This window comes from Thunnus maccoyii, chromosome 17 (genome assembly GCF_910596095.1).
Source record: "Thunnus maccoyii chromosome 17, fThuMac1.1, whole genome shotgun sequence".
NCBI lineage: Eukaryota > Metazoa > Chordata > Actinopteri > Scombriformes > Scombridae > Thunnus > Thunnus maccoyii.
The window spans coordinates 15,802,901-15,827,369 of NC_056549.1; the positions used below are offsets into that span (position 1 = coordinate 15,802,901).

A 24,469-nucleotide genomic window follows, 5' to 3' on the forward strand; every position below is an offset into this window, starting at 1 on the left:
CAGCCAGTTGTTCTTAGTTTGCTTAAAATTGGCGAGTCAGATTTTTTTTTTCCAATATACATGTAAACAAAAACAAAGGCATTTGCATTGTACTTGTTTAATTGCACTAATGTTATGTTATAGTTGCTTGTGGGTTATGATCCGGTGCAGTAGTGATGTGCTAACACTTGTTTCAATGTAAAAATGTGCTACAACAAAGATGAGACTCTTGAGTGGAATCCAAATGAGAAACTTTGTCGTAAATTATTTTGAAAACAGGTACAAATGTGCTTCACTAAACTAATTGGGGACGACTGCTGAGCAACGCTGTCAACAAAGATTTTGACTTGATCTACACCCTCTGTAAAAAAATGGATGATGCCATTGTCTTGGTCCCCATTTCCATTCTCCATAAATGTTCAAGTAACTTTATAATTGGTCATTGATAAAGCTTGTCATCCAGTTCTTTAAAAATGAAGTGGGTGTCCTTGAAGAAACCACAATCCCAATGTGATTTAACAAATCATTTGCATTCTCCATTGCTTTGCCTTCTGTGTATCAAGCTACTGTGATAAAACACATGTAACTTTCAGAAGTATTGCACAACATTCAAGTGGATCCCTTCCTCTCAACACTATTGGTGAATTATGTACCTTTCCAGATTATTTGGGGGCTGTAGCAACTTTAGCTTCACAAAAGCACTGTGAGATTAGTGCTATGTTTTATATGTGCAGCATCATTTTTGTATTACCATAAGTATAGGCTACAAAGACAGGGGCTCTTCTTTGTCCTATACTTGAGCTGTTACATTAGACCACATCTTTTGAACCAAACTCACATTTAAGGCGACAGTTGAGCCAAACAAAATGCTGCAACAAACACATGCTTGCCATGAAAATTAAACAAAAATCAAATGTTTGAGCTATTAGGTCCACCAAATGGGCATATTTTTCATAACTGGAAGTACCTTGCAGTACTCATTGCTTACTTAAATTTAAACTTAAACTTAAAAAACGACACCACCAGTAAGGAAAAGCTGAAATATACAGTGGTGTAAAACTTTTGAGGTATGCAAGAAATCAGCATCTAAAAATTCCTCTAGGAAACTGACGTGTATTATCTAAGAGGACATTTTACATGTACTGGAAAGCACTTTACATCACTAATGTTTCTAATGTTACCATTTTCTCTCTAATTCTCTCAAAGTAAACAATATGCGGTGATTAACCTTTTTACAGTCAGAACATCTTATTGACTCTTAGGAATGAAAAATATTGTACAGTCATCCATATCAAAGGGGCTAAAACACATTAAGTCACATGATGCAACAAAATTAAAGTTAACAGTTGACTGTTCGTTAAGCCCAAATGACAACTCCAGTGAGACTCTCCAAATTGGTATTTTTGTGAAACTTTTATTGTTGGTTTTTCAAGTATGCATGGACCGATAAACAGTGCTACAAGTATACAGTACATAAAGCATGAAGAGTATAAAACAGCAAAACACATGACTGAATACAGAATACATGACCAGAAGAAGTACAGAATTGTAACCTACAAATTTACTGGTGAATAGCCAGTAGTGAGTGTCTGTTTAAAACTAATAATAATAATAATAAAAAATATTGTATGCTTATTAATGAAGCAACTAAGAATTTGATAACTAATGGTGATATCAGCTCGATGAGTCTCATCTTTAACCGCAAGAAGGCTTCAGTATTTTCACATTCTGGACACCTGCGGGGAAGAAATTTGACAGGTATTAATACAATAAATTAATCCTTTATATGTAATAAAATATGATAATTGGAGAACTTCATCTAAACAAATTTAAGTACTGTAAATTCATGTACATTCACACAGTCTGTTAGTTCTATTAAGTATTTTTCAATTGTAATTGTATTGTTATAGAAGTGTTTAATCAATAAAAGTGTGCCCCCAGTCAAATTTAGTGAGGTTACTTTTGAATAATTCATATTATTTTATTCACCATTTACTGCACTTAAGCTTGGAAATGTAAGAAGCCTTTTGGGGGAAATGTCTTGCTGAACAACAGTGAGATACGACTTGATTAACCAAATATTTTGCAAAATATTTTTTGTCATAGATCTGAAATAACTCAAATTTTCTTGCATTTAAGAAACTATTGACCCACAGAGAACTGTATATATTATTGCCATTTTGATAACAGCAGAACATTTAAAAAGATGAAATCAAATATATTTTAAGTCATTGAAATGTATCATTACAAAAACATTCAGAAACCAATGATCACTTTTATTTCACATTATATGTTTACTCTTCTACCTTTTGGTAGCCATCAGTTATATCTACAGCTGTCCTAACAACATTATATAGAAGAGTAATACACATACCTTTCAATGAAGGAAAAAAGAAGGGGTTAAGATTATCTTCTTAGAAATATTTTGTACGATTGAGAGCTTTCTGTGCCAGTTGCCCGCTCTCATCCGTTATTCTCTCCCAGTCTGTTTGACCCACCACAAAGCCGATAGCGCGTTTTCTATCTGCATCCTTCTGCTCTTCAAGATCAGCCCATCGAACCTTAACAAAAAGGAGAACATCAGGATTTTCTGTTATGAGCAGGAAATGGATGAATATTGTTTTAGTTATATTAAATCACATTACTCGTGGTAAATGTTGTATAAAAGGTCTTATCACAAACTGAAAGCAACCTTGCAGTACTTAAATAAGAATCGAATCCATTTTAAGACGACCAAAGCAACAGCTTTGTAGTACAGCACGTCAGTTTACCCTTTTCTTTCCTGGTTCGGACATGCGTGTAGCATAGTCATCTGGCAGCTGAAGGTAGTCCTCCAGGCCTGCCATGTCTTCACGTTTCCTCTTCCCACTGCTCCCCAGACCATCCAGCCTGTCTGTATTAATTAAACATCGCTGTTCAGGTCTCCTTTGCATCCCCAGAAAAACTTTAACCTCATCATCCTAACATTCATTTATTAAGCCAACTAGTTAATCAGCATTATTAGTTTTAGCAATGTTCTGCTTCACATTCAACATTTGGCAATGGTCAAAGTATAAACACAATCTTTCGCCTTTGACCACCGATCAGTTCTGTTAGAGAAGTTTGGACTCGGTGCCTTTCTCATAACACTACAGAGAGGGTCGTGTTTCTTATTCACATTCTCCCTTCATTTGTCTGGCTTTGGATATGTAGAAATTATTACTGATATTGGCTTGAAAAATAATACGGCAAAGGAGGTGCACCAGCCTTATATGCAGAGTTTTTTGTTCTCTCAGTACATTCATCCACATATTAAGACATGTTTTATTAAGTTAAATGGAAATGTTTAAAGCACTGCTATCACCTGACAAAAGTAGGCTTCATTTAATCAGGTTAAATCTGAAGCATCTTTACATCTACAATCACAACATGAATAGTTTAAGTTGCTGTTTGGTGTGTGCACAGAGACAGAGAGTAAAGAATGGCAAGAGGAATCACCATGTGATTCACTGATTGACCATTTCTCCTCATGGACGTGTTCATCACACACATAATTCACATACATACACAATTAGATAAAATAGATTGGGTAATGAGTCATAAAATAAATACAATCAAATGTGAATACCTACCAAGCTTTGCCTCAGACGTGTCCATCTCCCATTTGCTTTTTGGAATGTAGCCCTATATTATATAAAGAAACACTGCAATAGTTAAACATCTGGGGGGTTCAGGGATAAGGGGAGGAAAGAGAAAGGGAAAAGGGGGTTGGCTGAAAAGAGGAGAGACTGGTTTATCAGCGGTTAATAGACAAACAACAAGATGAAACTGCACGGGAGATTATCTAACAAATAAATATAATGTAACACAGACATGCAAACATTTTGATGTAGTGTTGCAAGCTGAGAGAAACTAATGTGTTCACACTAAGTCTTTGTTCTCAGCTACATGCAAAATAAAAGTAAGAATGGACAACGGCTACGTTCTGCTTTGGAGAACACAGATTCTGAGTGGCCTTCCTGAAAATAATCTGTCAAGCAGACATCCGTCTGCTCTCATTTCAGAGGATTAAAAAACAATGTTGTGGTTTGCGCGTGTGAATTAATGATCATGTGATCAACACAGTTAACTTTTATTTCCCTCAAATCTTCCCAATTACAATCATAGTGATAAACTGATACCTAACAATACAAAAAATGAAGGAACTTGTATCTTATCCTGATTCTGCAGTTCTGTTTCCCTTAAAAATATTGGTGCAAACTGATCTGCTTTTTGATTGTCAAACATCACTGTTTTACTAAAAAATCCCCAGCTGTCATTTTTTGTCAAGAAGCAGTTTGGCTGGCTAGATAACAGCAAACTGTTGACACTCCACTATCAGCGCTAACCAGTTCCTACGTAAAGACAAACCTATGTATGCTTTTGAGACATTTTACCCTTGGGACTGCCTGAATGGAGCGAAGTTGGAAAATTAGAGAGAACAGACAAATACTTTTGGTTTGATTAACATTAAGTGTCATTTTTGAGGAGAGGAAAATATATTTAAAATGTTTAAGGACAGTTTGTTAATCTTATTATCTTGGAAACCTTGGCGCTCATACAGTATGATTGGCATGGTACATCATTTAAAGAGATGGCACCTTTTTACTCTGGTAAAGCTGATGTTCATTTAAAGCAATTGGTAAATTGTTTTATGCAAGATAACCTTAAATATGAAAAGAAACTTTGGCCAAACCTTTAACACCAAGAGATGAAGTTAAATGAGTACGGCTGATACACTATTACAACTTTTACACATTTATTGTCCATCTTCTTCAAAATGTTAAGATTTAATACAAGATTTTTAGTTCCCATAACCAACTGACGCAAAGTCAGTTCATTTATTTTTGCTCAAGTTTTGTATTAACATTGTTTGTAATGTCTTTTCCTCTTTACTCCTTTGTTAAGTGTTTCCATTGAAAACATGCGTCTTTCCAACCACAAAGGATCATAGTAATTTCTCAGTAGGTTGAGCATCCTGTTCTGAACACCTGTCCAATTATAACAATGTTGATTTACCAATACCTCTCTAAAAATGAGCACTGGTATTTAAAAATCAGTTTACAGAAGGTGTTAATGATCCTAAACTGTTAAATTTGAGCTTGAGGTCTTGTTGCTTTGACAACAGCTCTGGATAAGTTTTTAACTAGCTGAAAAATCCAGGCTTATGTCAAACAGACAACAATCAAATCAAGCGACCTTTTTTATGTGCAAAGAATATCGCTACATGCTACATTTGTACTTGTGCATTTATTTATTGACTTTTTTTTCCTAAATCTATTTTTGGGTTTGGTTTTCTTTAACTTTTAGGATGAAATCCATTTCAGTCAAAATGTTTTACCTCTTAATTTTTGTGCAAAAACCCACACAGATGTTTTCCATTATTCTTCCTAATTAGACCTCTGCTCAGGTTGAAGATGGGCGGACCACGCTGGGACATACGTCAATCATAAAGATGTCGATCAAAGTCTGTAAAAGCCCACACAGTCCAGAGTCCAGACAGGAAGTCTAATTGGGCATAATGAGTGAAAACACCTGTGTGGGTGGTTTTTGGGGTGTGTAGGGGCTTTGAATCAGTCGCTATTTTTATTTGGCATTTTTAAAAGGTGCATACTGGAATGTTTTTTATAACAATGTTCAAAGTCTGTAAAACTATACAGAATATACCAGGTGTGCTCTGTTGGTTGAGAGCATGTGTACACAGAGCGAAAAACAAAAACAAATAAGGATGACAAAGATACACTGCTGGAAATTCAATTTCCTGCAGCAACTGCTCAGGTTTAATCAAAGGCATTCAGGCATTCTGATTTCAGAGTTTAAAATACAAACCAAAGGTTGATGACTAAAGCAGTTTGTAAGCATGTAGTCTGTCTTGGCAAAGTAATGCAGTGAGGTGAATATGACGAACGCATGGGCGCATTTTGCTGGACAACACATGCAATTAAATGTGGAGGAAGTAAGGAGGTAACCTGTTGCTTTACCGGACAACAGACTCGAAGGTCTGTTCTGATTGTTCATAAATACATTTAGATAAGATACACTTCATTGTTCCTGAGGGGAAATTTGACTTGGGCAATAGTGCTACATACAGCTGCAATCAACCTAAATACAATATGTAACCAATGAAGTACAGTGGTCCATCAAAGACACATCATACATCAAAGATTAAACACATAGAGGACACACTGTCTCTCTGCAGACTTTCAATGAAAGTATGCTGATTTTTATGGGGTAAATACATTCACGCAGGATATTCAGCTTGTGCTGCCATGTGGTGGATGCTGAATGTTCTGTCCACAATGTGTGCAGTAAAGCACTTTACAATATATGTTATTGTGCAACACAACATCACAGTTAGGAGCGGACACAAGGGTAACAGACTGAACCTTACCACAACTAACTGTGATGTCGGCTGCAGTAACATCTACTCCCAAAACATCCTGTTTTAGGAATGGTATGATGGTGCAGTAAGACTACTACTTTCATCAAGAGGAAATATAAAAATTGTGTTTTTCAATATGTTTAACATCTAATTATATAAATATGTTAATTAATAAAGTGTTTATTGGCTATATCCACCATAACACATATCATTAAGTAACATATTTATTCCAATAGTAACATATTTTTCGGGTAACACACCAGTCATATAAATAATGTCAATTAGCTCCAAGCCAGCATGTAGTGGCCCGAACAAAGTTTCCTCCCCTATAAGGAAGATTAATGAAGCATTCAGGCTCAAGGGTACAGGTACACCCTTTAGACAAAGTTTTTCTTGTCTGCTGCCCCTCAATATAGATGTTCTGTAGACAAAAATGAAGCTGTCAATCATGAACTTTATGTTCTTGTTGTAACTGTTACGAGACAATTTTATATGATTCTATTTATGATCATCTAAAGCAAATCATCCCTCTTTCCAGGGGAGGAACATTTATTTTGTATTTATACTTTTAATATAATTGTGGAAATGTGTTGAAGTAATTTTGCTGCAGTGTCTTTGAATCCCTCTAAAAGACTTCTGAGGGACACAGGACCCTGACATTTGCAAGGATATTTTCAATTTGACAAGACATCTAAATCTGTATAATTTAGAGGTTTTCTTTTTCTTGTTTTGATGAAGCTCGCTGAAAGTGTGTCTATTCATTCTATTCTTCATTCCCATCATCAAAATATGATTGAAGCTATGATATGACGTCTTGATGTAAGACCATACTGTACAAAGGAATTTATTCACATCTCTCAATCCCGCATCCTCCTTTTGTTGTAAATATTTCTAGATGCTATACTCAACAATTTGCCTGAAATATCATGAAAGATTTACAACAAAAGGAGATTTTTTTTGTAGAAAAATTTTACATAATCTTAAGCAGCCAGTTATTCTATGGCAAGTGAAATAATTAATTTATGTTGATACGATTGTTTAAATTGTTTGTTTGTTCATCAAATAATCCATTTGGGAGCTGGTCTGTAAATACACATTCCAAATACAGGTTAACACAGTTTTCAGTAATGGAAGAAAACATGATCTGACCACGTTTCACATTTTAAAATTGGTTTGGCTTTAAGGAGGCCATTTTTGACCCACTCCTGGCAGTGATGAGCACAGCTGGCAACGACAAATTAACACTTTGCCTTTCACTTGTTTTCACAGTTTAGAGTTTAGAACTTCATCTTAACCCTTGACAACGGACCATAAGACCTTTCATAGTATCGGGATATAACTGCAATGGCTTCAGCAATAAAACTTAGACTTCAGAGTCTCATTTTAGTGTCATTCAGGCACAGAGGCACAATGCAGTAGGTTTAGACCTACAGTTCAGACAGATTTACATTTAAGCTTCGCGTGGACGTGACCTCAGCTTTAAACCTGCTGCTAAAATCAAACTGAAACGTTGTGATGGGAGACGACATGTATATGCTGTGTGGAACTGCAGGTCTTACCTCACTACATTTTTTAATTTTAAGGAGGAAGAAATTGAACTTTATTTGTGGAGTTGTGGATACAAACTATTAGTTGAAGCAGAGTATTTTATGTGTCTTCAAACATGTTCAGAAGGGATCTTTCGGTAAATAAAATAAAGATTAAAAATTATAACTTAAATTATAAATATAATAAAACACTGAAAATCTACCTACATGAAACTTTTTCAAGATGCTCAACAATAAATTATTCTGAAACACTAAACATACAGTCATCAAACATGAATAGTATATTTTTGTAAGAAAATGTATCAATAACATATAATATGTTTGATTGTTCACTCTAAAACTTAAGACATTAGGAACCTTTATAAAAATGCTGAATTGTTAAAAAGGTATCATGGAAATTTTTGTAGAGAAACATATTTTTTCCTCATTTGTCCAGAGACAGATTAAACATGTGTATTCTTACCTCAAGTTTTTTAATGAAGATCCTTTGTAAATTAATGCAGCAGCTTAACTATTTGTAGATGAGTCACTGCCCATTAATGTGGGCTGACTGGGAGGGCTGGGAAGTTTTTATGATGTCATGTGGGGAAACTGTTCTACTATTTATGTTTTTAATTTACACTTACATTTGGAAGACATGAAACTAGGGTATCAAGAGTCATTTTCATTTTATTAATTAGCCTGCCTAAATAATCTCTGAATCTTCTGCATAAAAAAGCTAGCAAGAAAATAAAATGTAAGGAACTGGTTGCTCCTGGCATGTTCAAAACATTTGTAAGGACACACAAACACAAAACTAGTATTCACTTGGTAAAAGGTCTTTCGGTAAAGCAGATTTTTTTGTAGGTGTTTGATTATTAGGCAACTATGCACGACCGGTGGCCTTTTGATTTTGCTCCAATTTATTACCCGATTTATAAACCGATAATGCAGAAGAAGAGGGATGTGTGGTGTAAATGTCAGGAAATGTTCTGTGGATTTGCTGTAGTTTGTGGTTGTGCCACTAGGTGGAGCCTCTTACGATTTAATAATTTTGGGTTACAGGTGTGTTTGGTGACCACTGGTAAGGGCCACACTAAAACAAAGACACTTCCCTGTCCTCCAAGGAAGAAAAAAGTCACAGTGTGCCTCGATCTGCTCACTGTGTCGTGTTGATGTACCCTGCAACCCTGAAATTTTCTGGACATTATCCAGAGGAGCTGTATGTGTGAACACAAATGTCTGAATCACTTGGATCGGACATTAAACGGACTTTACCCTGCCAGCTCCCTAGCACAAAGTCCATGTAATGTCCGATTGAGCCCATGAATACAGCAGGTCATTTTTTTTGTAGAATTCACAGCGAGCAAGTGGGCATGTTGATGACATTTCTATCATGTGGCCAGCACTGGATAAACGCAGCAGGCCAGCTAAGCTACATTATTTTGACTGGACCTGAACGTTCTGCTGTGAAGCTAGCACTAATAGGAGAGAGGACTTCCTGCATTTTATTTCTGGTGAAAAGCTTAAAAATGCCAAATTACAGCTGCAGCGCACTTTTTGCGTCATGTCCTGCCTCCTGCACGCTCTACCCAGGTGCCACCCCTCACCTAAACCAGATGGAGTATTTCCAGTGGGTGAGAACACATCTGACACGGAAAATCTCGGAAAATTGTGTGCTACATGTGTGAAAGGGCAACTCCGGACAATGTCTGGCGTTGATTCTCTGGACATTATCCGGAATTCATATGTGAAAATGACTTGAGGCTCATGCTATTGCTAAACTGGAATCTTGAACAGAAGCAGCTGTTTGGTTAATGCAGGCTGAGAGCTGAGTGTCAGACAGCAGAAAGCCACACTATGATGCTAACATCCAGGACATGCAGGACTGTAATTACACGTTTCCAACTAAATCAACACAAAAGTGATGAACTGTATATGCGACACTCGCCTTCTCTGAGTATAAATGCATTTTAGCAGAGGCAGTAAAGGGACAGATAAAGTTGGAACGAAAGTATTTGTATGTCTGTTGCATCTGAGCAGCTGTTTCCAGCAGCTGGACTAACGTTAGCTACAGTAAACGGACACATCACTTGATCATGTAGATCAGGTATGCAGATCATTTTATATAAAACCAGGGGTAACCTGTTTTATATTTATACGATAATGTTACAAGTTAGTTACTATTGAAAGCTGCAGCCATTTTGATTAAATGTTAATTGTTAGATACGTCCAACGCATCTAGTCTGATCTAATTATGTCCTCTAATGAAGCTGGAAGTTGTGCAACTGTTTGCTATGTTTAATACTTTGGATTTTGTCAGTTGTTGAACAGACGGAAACAGGCCACAGTGGGAGCTCCGTAATTTTGAATTATCATTCAAGTGAAATGGTTTTTACTTTATCTGTTCTTTGAACTAATTACTAATGTTACCAACTCTGATTTTGTGTTGAAATAGGTCATGTCAATGGTTAACATGGTTTTATAATGGAAAAATGATTAACCAATAATAACACTATTGATTAAAGAAATTACTTAAAAATTGTATAAAATTTTAAACCTTCCTATAGTTTGTTCAAATTTCACCAGTAAAGTTGTAAAACATCTTTAGAGCTGGATATTTAATTATGTGTCAAAAACATGTCAAAATCTGAATCTGAAACACTCAAGTGTCTGCTTGTAAAGATTTCATATTAAAAGGCGATATTTACTTCATCTCATCGCAGACAAGCAAATGTCACACATTCATTTATTTTGAAATATTGTAAGTATTATGAAACTGATTATGTAATGGAAATCAATGGAAAATAAATTATGCATGAGAACTTTTCATACAAGAAATTTTAAAATGAATTAAATAGAAATGAATGAATTTTGTTTTTGTTTCTCAAAATACTGGTTCTTGATTAAATTATCCTACATTTTATTTTGTATTAATTTATTTTATGTCTTTCTTTGAATAAAAATGTGTCTTACAATAAATGAAAACCCAAACTTGATCAAACAGGACTGGTCTTAAGTCTAAAAGTGGCAACACTTTTCCTGATGGTGGCATACTTGCAACCATCTGAATTTTATCTATTTTCTTAAACTCTTGATGTGAAGATGATTTGTTTAAAAAAAAAAAAAAAATTACAACAAAATCTGAGTAAATGCTCAACAGGAATTCCTCTTCTTCAGTATAAAGGCTGATGGTGCTGTAATTTTATTTTAGGATAACTTCACTTAAGTATTTTGATTAGTTTCTAATCTGGTTCTCTATAGTTTTGCTCTCGTCTTCCTTGTAAACTTGATAATTAACACATAAGCATATTATACAGCTACATAAAATATAAAAAATAAATCATCATAAAATTAGTAAAAGCCTAAAAATGGACTGGAATTAATTGATGACTTTCAATTACTTTTTACCTATTTCGTCAATCTCATCTGTTTAAACTTCACTTTACTAATCAAGCAAAACAATAATATAGTTAAAAGACTAAAAACTAATATTAGATTAGTGGAGATGGGAATACAAATAAGTGGATAATGATTCTGACAACTATATGACAATAAATTTAAGCTTTTCATGTCCTACCAGATCACCCTCTTCTTCCTCTTCTCTCTTGGGTTCCTTGGGCTCATCATCGGGATTGAAGTCTTCCATTTCAACCTAATAACATAAGCATGTTAGTTTACGTCAATTAATGATAGGGTCGCCCTACAGCTTAGGCATTTGGATACCAACCATGAACCCCAGCATCCCTGGTTTGAGACCAACCGCTATCCTTTAATGCATATCAACCCCCCTCCCCTTCTCTCCCTTAATTTCCTGTCATCTCTCTACAGTCATCTCTAATGAAGGTATAAAAATGCCCAAACAATATTAAAAAAAACAAACAAAAAAGAAGGGAGGACTATAATATTTTGAATCAAGTCTTGACGTACTCACCTCCTCTATAGCAGCATCCTGTAGCAGGGACCGGACATCTAAGCGCACCATATGACGTGGGGAGGGCTCCCAGTTGTTGGACATCTGTGTACAGAATGCACCATCAAGAGGTGTACATGACATTTATGAACTTCAGTCGATATTATTATTATTATTATTATCCTTTCGACAAATGCATGTGAGATAGCAAACTCATCTTACAGACCTTCAGTATATCCTTAAGGGTGCGCCCGTGGACATTTCTCTTTGCACAAGTCTGAGTGTCCGCAGTGATTTCAGCAAGATACACCTTGAAACAAGAAAAGACAAACTCTTTAGCACCAGGCAGACTGGAACAACATTTGTTTGTCTCCTGAACAAACAACTCACCTCAAAGCCTTTCGTTTTGGCTGCGCTCCAGAACTGATCAAAATGTTTAACCCTGTCATTAATGGTGTCTAAAATGATGAAGGGGAAAAAGCCGTCATCCAGAGTTTTCTTAAATGTTTTAAGCATGCTACTGCGGTACGTATCCTCCATCTCTGGCTCGTACTCGTACTCAAGTACCTACAAGAGATATGGGTTTTTTTGTTAGACAAATGCCTGTTAATGCTGTTCACTGATGTTTTGTTTTCAACTGTACATTTAAGCCACACTTTGCTATTGTTGTATTTCAGACTAACCTTGGTTTTAACCCTCTTTCCTGTGTCTGGATCTTTCTCAACTTTCTCAACCTCTGTCATGAAATAGTCATCCAAAACAAGAACTCTTGGTGGGGCACCGCCACAGTCCACTTCTTTATCCTTAATATTGTAAACAAGATTGAAAAGCAACATTATCATATTACAATTTGCTTTGTTACAAAAGGCAACAAAGACATATAAAACAGGCTCTTTCACTGAGAATACACTATGATTTGCTGGTATGACATCACTTACCCGTATGAGCTTTGCAACATGGCTCTTTCCGCTCCCTGGAAGCCCTCTCATTATGATGACAATCTGTTATAACATAGTAATCAAATTAGAGCTCAATATTATACCACCTACAATGTGATATTGTTTCACCAAGAAACACTGCAGTGACAATTAGTACCCTTTCAGGCCGAGTTAATCTCCCCGGTGGTTTGAGGATATCGTCAATGTTCTTAATTTCTGGCTTCCTCTCGACTCGTGGGGGTGGCTGAGGTGGAGGCGGAAGAGGTGGTGCAGCAGGTGGCCCTCGGTCCTCTGGATAACTTCTTCTGTCCACTGTATGATATTATTTGTAATTGAAGTATTTCTCTAAATAGCATTATTTTTTCCTTTATAGATTTACTTCTACTAGTTATACATTGTTTTATCCCATATCATCCATCATGCAACAAAGCTCATTTTAGTATCTGAGAAATAAACTAGTGATTTAAGTGTGAGGACTTTCAGGAAAATTCTACCAAATTCTAGTAGATGTGGTATGTGAATAAACATCTGATAACTGATATAAGACTGAACATACTGTAAGGTGAAGAGCTATGGCTGTAACGCTCAGGCCCACCACGGTCGAGTCCAGTGCGCTCGTATGGAAGTCTATCATAAGCAGGCCTCCCATAATGATCATCTCGGTCACGACTGCCACTTCGTTCCTTCTCTCGGAGATCCCGCTCTCTTTCCCTGTATCCTGAGCGTAGAGGAGGTGCCAGTGGGGATCTACAAAGAGGAAGAGGATAATTTAGTTTCATTTCAACAGAATTTCTTGTTTCAAATTGGCACACACTGATGACTAATCACAATGTATGACACAATGTGATATAGTACCTTTCTTCAACCATGGAATGTGTGCTTTAATCAAAAACAGACACATAGAAAACAATATTACATATGTACAGAAGCAGAGAACTTCCCAATAGTTTGGAAAAAAGGGTGTCATAACCACCAAGGACATGTTACCTGTCATCTCTGTCTCTTGGGGGATAGCGTTCCCTCTCAAATCTCTCTCTTTCATATTCAGGTGGAGGCTTTTCTCTGTATAAGTCCCTGTCTCTGCTGTACTCTCGTCGGTCCATGTAAGGGTCTGATCGTCTTTCATAATATGAATCTCTGCTATAAGGATCTCTGAGACCAAGAGGTTCTAGGATGAGAATTGAATAATTCATCAATAAACATTGGTTAGAAAATTGCAAAAGCAAGCTCTGTTTGAGTAGAGAAATATAAGCTTTACAGTGTTGAAACTCACCTTTTTCATAGCCCCTGTCTGATGGTAGCGGGTCAGGCCTCAACACAATTCTCTCACCATAAGAGATCCGCTCAACAGTGGCACCAGGCTCTACAAATGAGTGTTACTGTTACCAATAATGTCTAGAAACTTGTGATGAAACATTTCATCTGTTAAAATGATCAAATGTGTTCCTCTTTGCTGCTCATACCATGTCCATGCCCATAATCCACAGTCTTGGGAATCACTGAAGGAGTGGGCACCGCAGGAAGAGATGGTTGGTAATCTGTGGTAGCAGGTTTGGTATCCCAAGGCAGTGTTTCAGCTGGGGTGGTCTGTGCAGCTGCAGTCATGCCCTAAGAATCAGATTTGATGTCAAAGCAAAAACAGAATATGAGTAAGTATGTGTAAATGTATGGAAAATAACTCCTTACATGCCACCAAACCAACATGCTTTCAACCAACTTGGATAAGCAATGATTTTGCCATTCTTATAACAATGCAGTCTTTCTAATGAGGATAAAATTGTGACATATTAGTAATTATTTACCTTCAGAACATTTCTGACTTCTGGTGGTATCTCCAAACCAAGAAGACCAGCAGGAAGCTCGGTTAAGGTATCAGCTGGTGCAGGCTGAGGATCAGTACCAGGGGTCTTCCCCTCCTGCATTTCTCTGTAGGCACAAAAGACTGCAAGTTAAATTCCCCTAAATTAAGTAGACTATAAGGAAAAGTAGTTAGCATTCTAGAAAAAATGGAAGAGTTGCAACAAAAACAAAGCATAGAAAGAAAGAAACAAGAAAGAAACAAAGACTAGGTGGATATGACAGAACCTAGGCAGCTGAAAACAACACACTCACAACACTACAACTAAGTCAGTATGTAGTTTGGGCGATGTATTAATCAGTGATCAAAATCTAGAATTACCTTATCAGTTTGAGCTCTTGAGCAGCTTTCAAGATGATTTCATGCTGACGTTGGGAGAGAGCAAGCACATTGGCTCCAGTTGCTTCTTGTGTTGCTGGTTCAACTGAGCTTTCTGGCAAGTTTGTAACAGGTGCAGCATGGGGTGGAGGTATATCCAAAGGAGGCTCTTCCCTGAGGCCCTCATAGCGTGGTCTGCGGTCCTGATAGTCTGGAGGATACCCTCTTTCTGGTGGTGGAGAAAGTCTTGAAGGCCTATCCCATTCTGTAGGGGGGGGTGGTGGTGGGTATGGTGATTCTTCCTGTCGGTACGGCGGCTCATCCTTGTACTCACGGATTCTAAGTTCTCCTCTTCCTCTTTCATGCTCATCATATGGATAAGGATGACCTCTTTCTCTTTCATCTAGCCAACGACCATCTCTGTAGGGCTCTGGTGGTGGCATACGGGGGGGATAGTCCCTTTCAGGAAGAGCATGCTCTCTATCTCGTTCAGACTCGTAGTACTTGGCCTCATGCCGATAGTCATCAGGAGGATAGTCCCGCGGTGGCCGCCAGCGATACCCATCTTCCCCATGATCATAATCCTCAATGTAACGCTCATTATATTCCTCTTCAAATCCCTCATGTGTTGGACCTGCCCGCCACATGCCTCTAGCCATTCCTCGACCCATAGGTGCCCTCCTCATTCCTCCCCTATCTATTACCTCATGTGGAGGCCTAGGAGGGCCTCTGCCATGGGGTGGCTGCCACCCTAATTCTCTCTCCATTCCTTCATCATACAATGGCTCCCCCATAGGATCCATCAATTCGTGAGGTGGTGGTGGTCGCCTGCCTCTTCCTACATCAGGATGCATTGGATGGTTATGAGGGTCATGTCCATGGTACATGGGGTGCCCTTCTGGATCTCTTTCAGTATCGTCAGTGTCCACTGCATGGCCTAATGGCTCATTATCCATCGGTCCATACGCTGGGTGAGGGGGGCGCCCTCGTCCTGGGTGCATGAAACCAGGATGTCCACGTGGTGGACGACCCCGGCCAGGCATAAACGGGGGTCTCATGCCTCTCATTGGAGGTCTTCTTTCTCCCCAGTAAGGGTCTCCATCCTCTGGGTACTCCACTGGCTCAGGTTCTTCCCAATGCCTGTCCATTGGTTCTCCTCTTCCAATAGGCGGTCCCCCCCTTCCCATGGGTGGTCCTCCTCTTCCCATAGGGGGACCACCTCTACCCATAGGTGGACCTCCTCTGCCCAAAGGCGGCCCCCCTCTACTCATAGGTGGACCTCCTCTGTTCAAAGGTGGTCCCCCTCTACCCATAGGTGGACCTCCTCTTCCCAAAGGCAGTCCCCCTCTACTCATTGGTGGACCTCCTCGTCCCCTAGGAGGCCCTCCTCTCATCATTGGGTGCCCTCCTCTGCCCATAGGGAGTCCTCCTACTGGCTCTTCATAGTACTCTTCCTCTGTTGGGAAATGGTGATCCTCCGGCATCCACATTTCTTCAGGGGGCACTTCAGAATCGTCACCACCAAACTCCTCGTATGAAGTATCTTGCCAGTGATATTCTTCCTGCTCTTCTGGCATCCTCAAGTCCTCTTCAGGTGGCATGTAGTCATAAGACATTTCACCCATGTCCTCCCCAAATGGTACAGTGTTTGGTTTCCTAAAGTCTCCACGCCCCCTCTGCCCACGTCCTCGTCCATGCACTTGGACAGGTACCGGAGGCTGGCCTCTTCCCCTACCAGGAGGTGGCCTTGGAAGCTCTGGTCTTGACTGCATTTGTCCAGAGCCTTGTGGCTCCTTTTGGATTCCAGGGGGCTTTGGAATCACTGGGGGTTTGTTGGTATTTGTCAATTGCCCATCTGGTTTAATAGAATTTTGTGCCGCAGTATTTTTTGATGCCACAAGAGAAGGCGCAGTAAAGGACGGCTTATTGTTGGGTTTAGCGCTATTGTCAGAAGCATCATTACAACCCGATTCCTCGGGCTCTGTGTTTGTTTGCAATGTTTGCGGAATGGGGTCACTTTGAACAAAAAAGCCATCAGCTCCCAGCACGTTGTCATCTGTCATGTCTTCGGCATTGGCCTTATCTGATTCAGATCCAGTTTTTTCTTTTTCAGACTGTGGCTGCCCGGCTGGTTTTCCTGGAGCCTTGGAATCCATATTGGCAGGTTGTTTAGTGGCTGGTTCTGTCTTAGGTTGGGGACCTTGCTGTTGTTTTTGCGGGGGCACAGGTGGGCGTTCAAAACGAGGCGGAGGGCCAGGATGCCTTGGAGGCTGTTCAAACCTAGGCTGCTGCCCAAATCGAGGTTGGTTTCCTCTTAGAGGTTGATCAAATTGTGGTGGGTCAAATCTAGGGGGACCATCAAAGCGCTGCCTTGGTTGGTCAAATCTGGGGGGACCATCAAAGCGCTGCCTTGGTTGGTCAAATTTGGGGGGACCATCAAAGCGGTGTCTTGGTTGGTCAAATCGAGGGGGACCATCAAAGCGCTGCGGTGGTTGGTCAAATCTGGGAGGACCATCAAAGCGCTGTTGTGGCTGGTCAAATCGTGGTGGCCCATCAAAACCTTGTTGTGGCTGGTCAAATCTGGGGTTGTTTCCTCTGGGACCAATAAGACAAGAGAAATTGTAGAAACACATTATTAAGATATGCTTTCTTTTTGAGACATCCAACAGTAGCCCAAGCAATACTCTACATATTCACTATACACATGGGATATTGTAATTCATTTCAATAGCCCACATGAATGCAAATAATTCAACAGATTTTATCAAACATTTGTCAAAGCCATTCTCAAATGAAATTATTTTTTAGTTAAAAAAATATTTAAATGCTAATCACAGTAGCTTGTAACAATCCCTACTGACCTTGGACCTCTGACATTGTTGAAACTTGGTGGCTGAACAGGAGGGGGACCTGGGGGTCTAACTCCTATACCTGCAGGGCCACCTCCTCTCACTGGGGGTCCAGCAGGTGATTCTGAATGAGGCCCAAAGCCAGTGGGCGGTGGACCTTGAGGTCTGGGACCAACAGCAGCAGGGGAATGCTGCATACCTGGGTTTACTGGCTGCTGCTGCATTTGCACATCTTGTCCAGGGTACTGGCCATACTGTCCCATCATCCCACTATTATACTGGGTTGAAGCATACGGCACCATGGTAGTAAGAGTGGCCAGCCGTTCTTGAAGGTGGGCATTAGTGGCATTCATCTGCTCCTGCCACTGCTTCCATTGGTGCTCATATTCCTGCAGTTGGTCTTTGTGGGGATATGTCCGGAACTGCTCAAACCATAGCATGAAGGAGCGCTCCCAGTCTTGGAATAAAGGAGTGAACTGTTGCTGCTGCATTTCGTAGTGCCTCAGCTGCATTTCAGCAGACATTGTCTTCAACAAAGGGCATAAGGAGAAGATGCCATAAAGTTTTGGATTAAGTTTTATAGGTGCAGAACAAAGAAACTGAGACATTACATATAAAAATGAAAACTTATAGGCCTCAAAATGCTGCTGGGTTGCATATCCTTCAAACTCTTATACAGTCCTTCTGGGTCTACGAAAAATATTACGATTTCCTTTCACTTCCTGTACAAGTCATCTCAAGACAATGGAAAATAACCAGCTATACAGGAGCTGCAAATATAGTTTCTTTGCTGCTGTAGTTTTCTTTGACAGCTGCTGTGCAATTGATTATTTTTACCTACCTGTAGGTTTGCAGGTTGTTGAATCAGCTGCTGGTACTTTTCCAAGATCTGCTGAAGCTTTTCGTGCTGTTGCATGAGAGCCTGGTATTGTATGCTTGCTCTCTGCTGCTGCACCTGCTGCCACTGTGCTGCTGCAGCTTGTAACTGCTGGAGGCGGGCTGCCTCCTCTGGGTCTTGTGGGATCTCAGGCTTTAAAACACAAACAAGGCAATAATGAAGCAAAGCAACTCACAAAGAATATTTCTGACATGATGGAGGGTAGATTATGATGGAATGGCTGACAAAATTATTGAAATGGTGGGAAGGCACTATTGATACCTTGTTACACAAACAATCAATGTGTAACTTTGGTCTAACAGGCCTGGGTAACAAACCTCAGTACTGCTCACATTGTTTCTGGAGAACAAAGTAATGCAAACTGTCAAGTCCAGAAAGTTGGCATGAAATGATCATATATTGACAATGATGTATTTAGGAAGTTAAGCTTATTTTATAAATAAAAAATACTTTAAATCAGAGAGTGTCTAAAAAATTTAATATCGACGCCGAAACTCAGGTATCATATTGATACTGATGTAGAAGACATTTCAAGCGATTCCCAGTCCTATAGACACATAAGACCTACCTAAAGGAAGTAGAGGACCTGACCCGCTGTTGTCAGGAACAATCTACTCCTGAACATCAGCAAGACTAAGGAGCTGACAGTGGACTTTGGGAAGAAGCAGGGAAGGAACTACAGCCCCTTTATATCAATGGGTCCTCGATAGAAAGGGTGGACAGCTTCAAGTTCCTTGGTGTCCACATCACCAAGGGCCTGACCGGGGTGCTGCTAACTGACTCAGTGGTGAGAAAGGCAAGGCAGAGACTGTTTCACCTCAGACACTTGGGGAAATTCTGGGTATTTCCTCAAATACTAAGGAATTTCTACTCTTGCACCATCAAGAGTGTCCTGACGGGGAACATCACTGCCTAGTATGGAAACAGCACTGTACAGGACTGCAATGCCCTGCAAAGAGAGGTTTGTTTGGCTGAAAATACAATAGGCAGTGCTTTACCCTGCCCAAAGGATATTTACACCAGGCGCTGCAAGAATAAGGCTAGGAGAATCATTGAAGATCCCAACCACCCGGATAATGGCCTTTTCTCCCAGCTGCAGTTGGGAAGAAAGTACCAGATACACCATGCCAGCACTGAGAGACTCAGGAAGAGCTTCTACCCTCAGGCTACTAGGATCCTAAATGAGGTCACTGCCTAAGACTGCCTCCCCTCCAGTCATACACATATATTTATTACTATTCCTATTCTATTTAAACTCTTTTAATGCACAAATTGAAGGAACTGGCATGATTACATTTCACTGTAATTTTACCTTATATTATTACATGTGACAAATTAACTTGATAGGAGGAGGGGAAAAATACATGAATATCTATAAACATGACGATGATGATGGGAGAGCGGGTGGTGGGACTTACTCTGTTTGTCAATGTAGGTGAACAGACCTGCCAACACTCCTGTTTTTCCCAGGTTTCTCATATATTTTCACCCTCTCTCCTGCTGTGCTCCTGTTTTGTTGTTTCTCCTGGTAAACTCCCCTATTTTGCCTGGCCCTCAACCTTTATTATGAATAATCTTCATACACATGGATTCATAAGTTTTGTATGTTTGACATTACCCAAGTTGCCAGATCATCAATGAAACACAATCTACACACACAATCCACACACGACATACAGTTTCAACCCCTGTAATACCACAACCTGATTCAATAGGTGTGTGCACAGCTGCTCTCTGCACAGGCAGTATTTCCTCCTGTCCTCTGTCCTCCTCCCTCTTCCTGCTTATGTGAGAGGAGGGGCTGGTTTGTCTCAGCCAGCAGCTAAGTTTACAAGAATTTGCCAAATTTTAAGATACGTGGCAAACTCAGATAAACAGTTAGGCTATATATAGACAGCTTTCATGTTATTAGCTCAACTCGCTCGCTGTGGTTGTGTAAAACATACCCACAGTGGATGGGACACTGCGGGCAAAGTAGTTGAAAATATTGCTTTTCTACATGTTTATGCTTGTTGAACAGGTGGTTTGATTAAGTACTTATTGACTTTTTACTTGTGACGGTTTTGTTGCACTTAGGGTTAGGGTTAGAGTGTAGTTGTCATCAATGCGAGTAAAATGTTATCTTTCTCCACCCGTGCCTAAAAACCTCTTGTAATTTGAAACCTAAATATTGGCAGGTATGGATGATTTTCCTAAATTTTCACTCTGTAAATTCATGCAAAAAATACAAACAAGATTTAGATTGAGTGATAATCAAATATCTCTGGGATACTCTGGTACATGGCACTGGGTGCAAATACAACAGGATTCTTCTTGGTGTCATAATTTAATTTTATAATTTACCCAATGTGGGAATAATATACAACAACTAAACAACAGGTAAACTTGAGTGTAGAGGTTTAACACATATCTGTGATAAAATATTCTAAACGCAAGGTCCACTTACTGGCTAGACCAGTTAACTGGTAAAATGTACCTCTAACTCACAACTACAATGTGCAACTAATATCACAACATTTTTAACCAGTTGTTGTTGACAATGCATTGAAACAGTGAACATGGCTGTTAAATCAAAACAATTCTGACAAAATTTCAAACTCTCATGACAGTAATCAAAGCCCAACACAGAATATTTCTGTCCCAAACTTGCCATTCAGCCCTTTAGTACACAAATCCTAAAATCCACACGTCTAAAATTTTAGGCATGCTTACCTCTGTGGGTGGTGGAGGTGGTGCTGGTGGCTCCTCTTTTGGAGGGGGTGGAGGTGGTGTGCTTTTCGGTGGTTCCGATGGGGGAAGAGGGGGAACAGTTTGGCCCATGGGTGGTGGTGGCATAGGACCATCACCATCTTTTTGACTCTGTTTGGCTTTCTCTTGCTTTAACTTCTGCAGATTCTGAAGATGTTGTTTGTACCAAAGTTGCTGTTGCTCCTGGGTGAAACAATTATAAGGACATTGGTCAGAGAAAGCACACGAGGAACCTTGTTCTATTAACTTCCTACAGAACGCTCACATTCTTAGTTCAGTAACCTGCAGAGCTAAGATATATTTATAAAAAACAAGCAGTTTGACGAATGGCCTGTACATACCCTGACAAAGGTAACATGCCATAACTTGGTTACACAAACAAATCTCTGTTTTTATTTTCATGCTGCAAATGTTTATGGAATCTTGCTTCCCCTTTGTTACCCACCCATTCCTTGTTCAATATTACGGGATAAGACTGTGAGTTGGCTTGAAAATTTTAATTTATATGGTCTCATTTAATGTACAGCAAACACAAGACATAAGCGTCATTATAAATGCACATCTCTTTAAAACTGTTGCCCAATGAAGATTGAAACACTGAACAATAAATTAGTAAAAGACAACTCAGTAATAAAGTGATCTTCAACCTGCACATACTTATCTTTTACAAAACCACACATATAAAAAAACAGTAAACCATAATCAGGGCCTAACAACAACAAGACTGTATTGTGTGGTTACTCGTTACAGCAGCACATACCACACATAGCTTTAAGCAAGTCAGCAATAAAATTTGTAGCACAATTCAGATATGTTTGACAGCTGAATAGCTCTGCACATTTTGTCAAAAGCTTGTATACAGAGATTATGGACAGTCTTCATCATCAGCAGAAAACAAAATATTTAAGTTCAAAAGTAGCTTTCAGTCACAGTACACTGTGGTAGTGTACTATGACTGAACTGTGGTGGTACATATCATGTGTTTAAAAGAGAAAATTGGGGACGTTTTTTACAAGTGGCTTAGAATGAGCATCATGGGTTCAATAACAAATCAAGTTTTCATGAGCTGATACCAATCCATTAAAAAAGGGCCTTTATCTGCCCCAGTCCAGTCAATGTGGATAGGTGAGGGGCATCCCTGCATCCCACTGCCAGTGATTCAATGATCAATGATTAGATGTGGGCCTATAAAATTGACTAGTTGACAAGCAGCAGGAGCCTACAAAAACATTATCTCTGTTATTTGGATTGCATTATCATGTTATTTTTGTACGTATATGAATTCTATAGAAAACTGAAATATATTAGTTGTACTAGCTGAAATATTACAGGGTCTTGCAATCAAAGTGGTGTTATTTTGCACCATAACAGCTCAAACCAAACAGACACAAGACATTACCTGCAATGGTAAGGCTTTGTCGTCTTCTGCCGTGGATGCATCCTTCTTATTCGGCTCTTTGGAGACAGCGTTGTTCTCCGGCGCCTTGGATGATTGGGGATCCGGGGGAGGAGGGACAGGTTGTGGCTCCTTGGGGTGCGGTTGTGGTGGCGGCGGAGGAGGTTGCGAATGATCTTGAGGAGCCGGGGGACCCCTCGCCGGCTGAGAAGCAGGGTCGTCAGGTGGTTTGTAATAGGACTGAGGTCCAACACTGCCGTCTAAATGTCCTGATCCCTCTGATTGCCAGGCTGACCCTGGATACCCACTTGAGTGTCCACCACCGTAACCACTAGCAACGTTGCCGTGATGTAACACGGACTGCAGCTGTTTCTGGTGGAGCATCTGTAGCTGCTGCATCTGCTGGAGGTGCTGTTCCTGCAGGCTGGAAATCAGGGAGCCGCCGGATGAGGCCTCGAAGCCGCCGTACCCCGCCGCCGGTTGGCCGGCGTGGCTGCCAGGCAGCTGCTTACGGGGCCCAGGCCCTCCATAGTTCTGTGACTGGGGTGCACCATAATTTCCCCAAGAAGGATACATTGTCAAAAAGTGAGGCGGGGTACACGGCCTTGATGCTCACGTTCAGCCGGGCCCTCAATGGCTAATAAAGCTAACCGCTAACGTCGACCTACCTATCATAAAGGAACTAGCTACATTTTCATTTCCCGACTAGGCTGGACTGTATGAAATAAAGATGAATGTCACCTCTATAGTAAGTTAACAGCTATCCGCTAGAGACAGAAATGTGCACGTTTAGTCTTATAAAAGTATGTTAGAAAAACACTGTTGAATGGCAGCTGGCGTGCTGGCTGCTTTAGCTGGTACAGTAAAACTGATAACGGAGTTACGTCACGCGTCAGCAGGTGACCGCTTCCGGTAAAAATAAAGCTTAGCGATCGTGTTATTTTTTTCTCACCCGCATTCTGCGAAGACCCGCCCCTACTCGGTCTCTGATTGGCTCTGATCATGATATTCTTAGCCTAACCCAATCATCTCACTCTTCGTGCCTAAACCTAACCAATCTAACCAACGAAGGCAACGAGTACTAGCCAACCAGAGGCAGAGTAGGGCGGGTCTTAACGCTTAGCGACCTTCTGCGGAAACTGAAAAAAAACCCCAAACAATTCATGTGTTCTTTGTATGTAAGAAAAACATGATATTATGGAATGATATTAGTCCCCATTTGTTTGCTTAAGTCAAGTCCACATACTTTTTTTGTTAATTTAGCAACATTTGTCAAACAAAACCTATTGTGATCATATCTTGAGTTTTCATGGAATGTAACACAATATAACACAGTAATACAGAATAAGCAAAGAAAAGAACAGAAAAAAAATATGAACACACACAAGAGGTTTACCTTTAGTATTATGCCCGATAAGGTAAACTTCTTGTGTGTGTGTTCATTATTTTTTCTGTTCTTTTCTTTGCTTAAAATGTATTACTGTGTTATACTTTGATACATTCCATGAAAACTCAAGATATGATCACAATATGTATTGTTTGACAAATGTTACTCAATTAAAGATATATATATATATATATATATATATATATATATATATATATATATATATATATATAATAAAAGTATGTGGAGCAACTCCACA

At 39.6% G+C, this 24,469-nt stretch overlaps 1 protein-coding gene across 3 annotated transcripts in view; it reads right to left on the bottom strand.

Annotated features, from left to right (window-relative positions):
• Nucleotides 1–23,748, bottom strand: part of ylpm1 (YLP motif containing 1) — a 29,401-nt gene extending 5,653 nt beyond the window's left edge. Inside the window, exons 1-21 of one of the 3 annotated variants that reach the window (XM_042390384.1) lie at nucleotides 22,827–23,745; nucleotides 21,392–21,610; nucleotides 18,623–18,811; nucleotides 17,794–18,308; nucleotides 14,936–17,527; nucleotides 14,559–14,682; nucleotides 14,220–14,364; nucleotides 14,030–14,119; nucleotides 13,744–13,924; nucleotides 13,313–13,503; nucleotides 12,914–13,068; nucleotides 12,757–12,819; nucleotides 12,502–12,621; nucleotides 12,209–12,385; nucleotides 12,045–12,128; nucleotides 11,840–11,923; nucleotides 11,486–11,560; nucleotides 3,591–3,642; nucleotides 2,751–2,872; nucleotides 2,354–2,540; nucleotides 1,374–1,715 (exon numbers count right to left, since the gene is read on the bottom strand). In XM_042390384.1, the coding sequence (XP_042246318.1) occupies nucleotides 2,394–2,540; nucleotides 2,751–2,872; nucleotides 3,591–3,642; nucleotides 11,486–11,560; nucleotides 11,840–11,923; nucleotides 12,045–12,128; nucleotides 12,209–12,385; nucleotides 12,502–12,621; nucleotides 12,757–12,819; nucleotides 12,914–13,068; nucleotides 13,313–13,503; nucleotides 13,744–13,924; nucleotides 14,030–14,119; nucleotides 14,220–14,364; nucleotides 14,559–14,682; nucleotides 14,936–17,527; nucleotides 17,794–18,308; nucleotides 18,623–18,811; nucleotides 21,392–21,610; nucleotides 22,827–23,399 (5,898 nt within the window). In that variant the 5' untranslated portion in view covers nucleotides 23,400–23,745 and the 3' untranslated portion in view covers nucleotides 1,374–1,715; nucleotides 2,354–2,393. Of the gene's footprint in view, nucleotides 1–1,373; nucleotides 1,716–2,353; nucleotides 2,541–2,750; nucleotides 2,873–3,590; nucleotides 3,643–11,485; nucleotides 11,561–11,837; nucleotides 11,924–12,044; nucleotides 12,129–12,208; nucleotides 12,386–12,501; nucleotides 12,622–12,756; nucleotides 12,820–12,913; nucleotides 13,069–13,312; nucleotides 13,504–13,743; nucleotides 13,925–14,029; nucleotides 14,120–14,219; nucleotides 14,365–14,558; nucleotides 14,683–14,935; nucleotides 17,528–17,793; nucleotides 18,309–18,622; nucleotides 18,812–21,391; nucleotides 21,611–22,826 lie in introns of those variants that run through there. The other 2 variants (XM_042390385.1, XM_042390386.1) reach the window with 2 other exon arrangements.
• Between the last annotated feature and the right edge of the window lie 721 nt (nucleotides 23,749–24,469).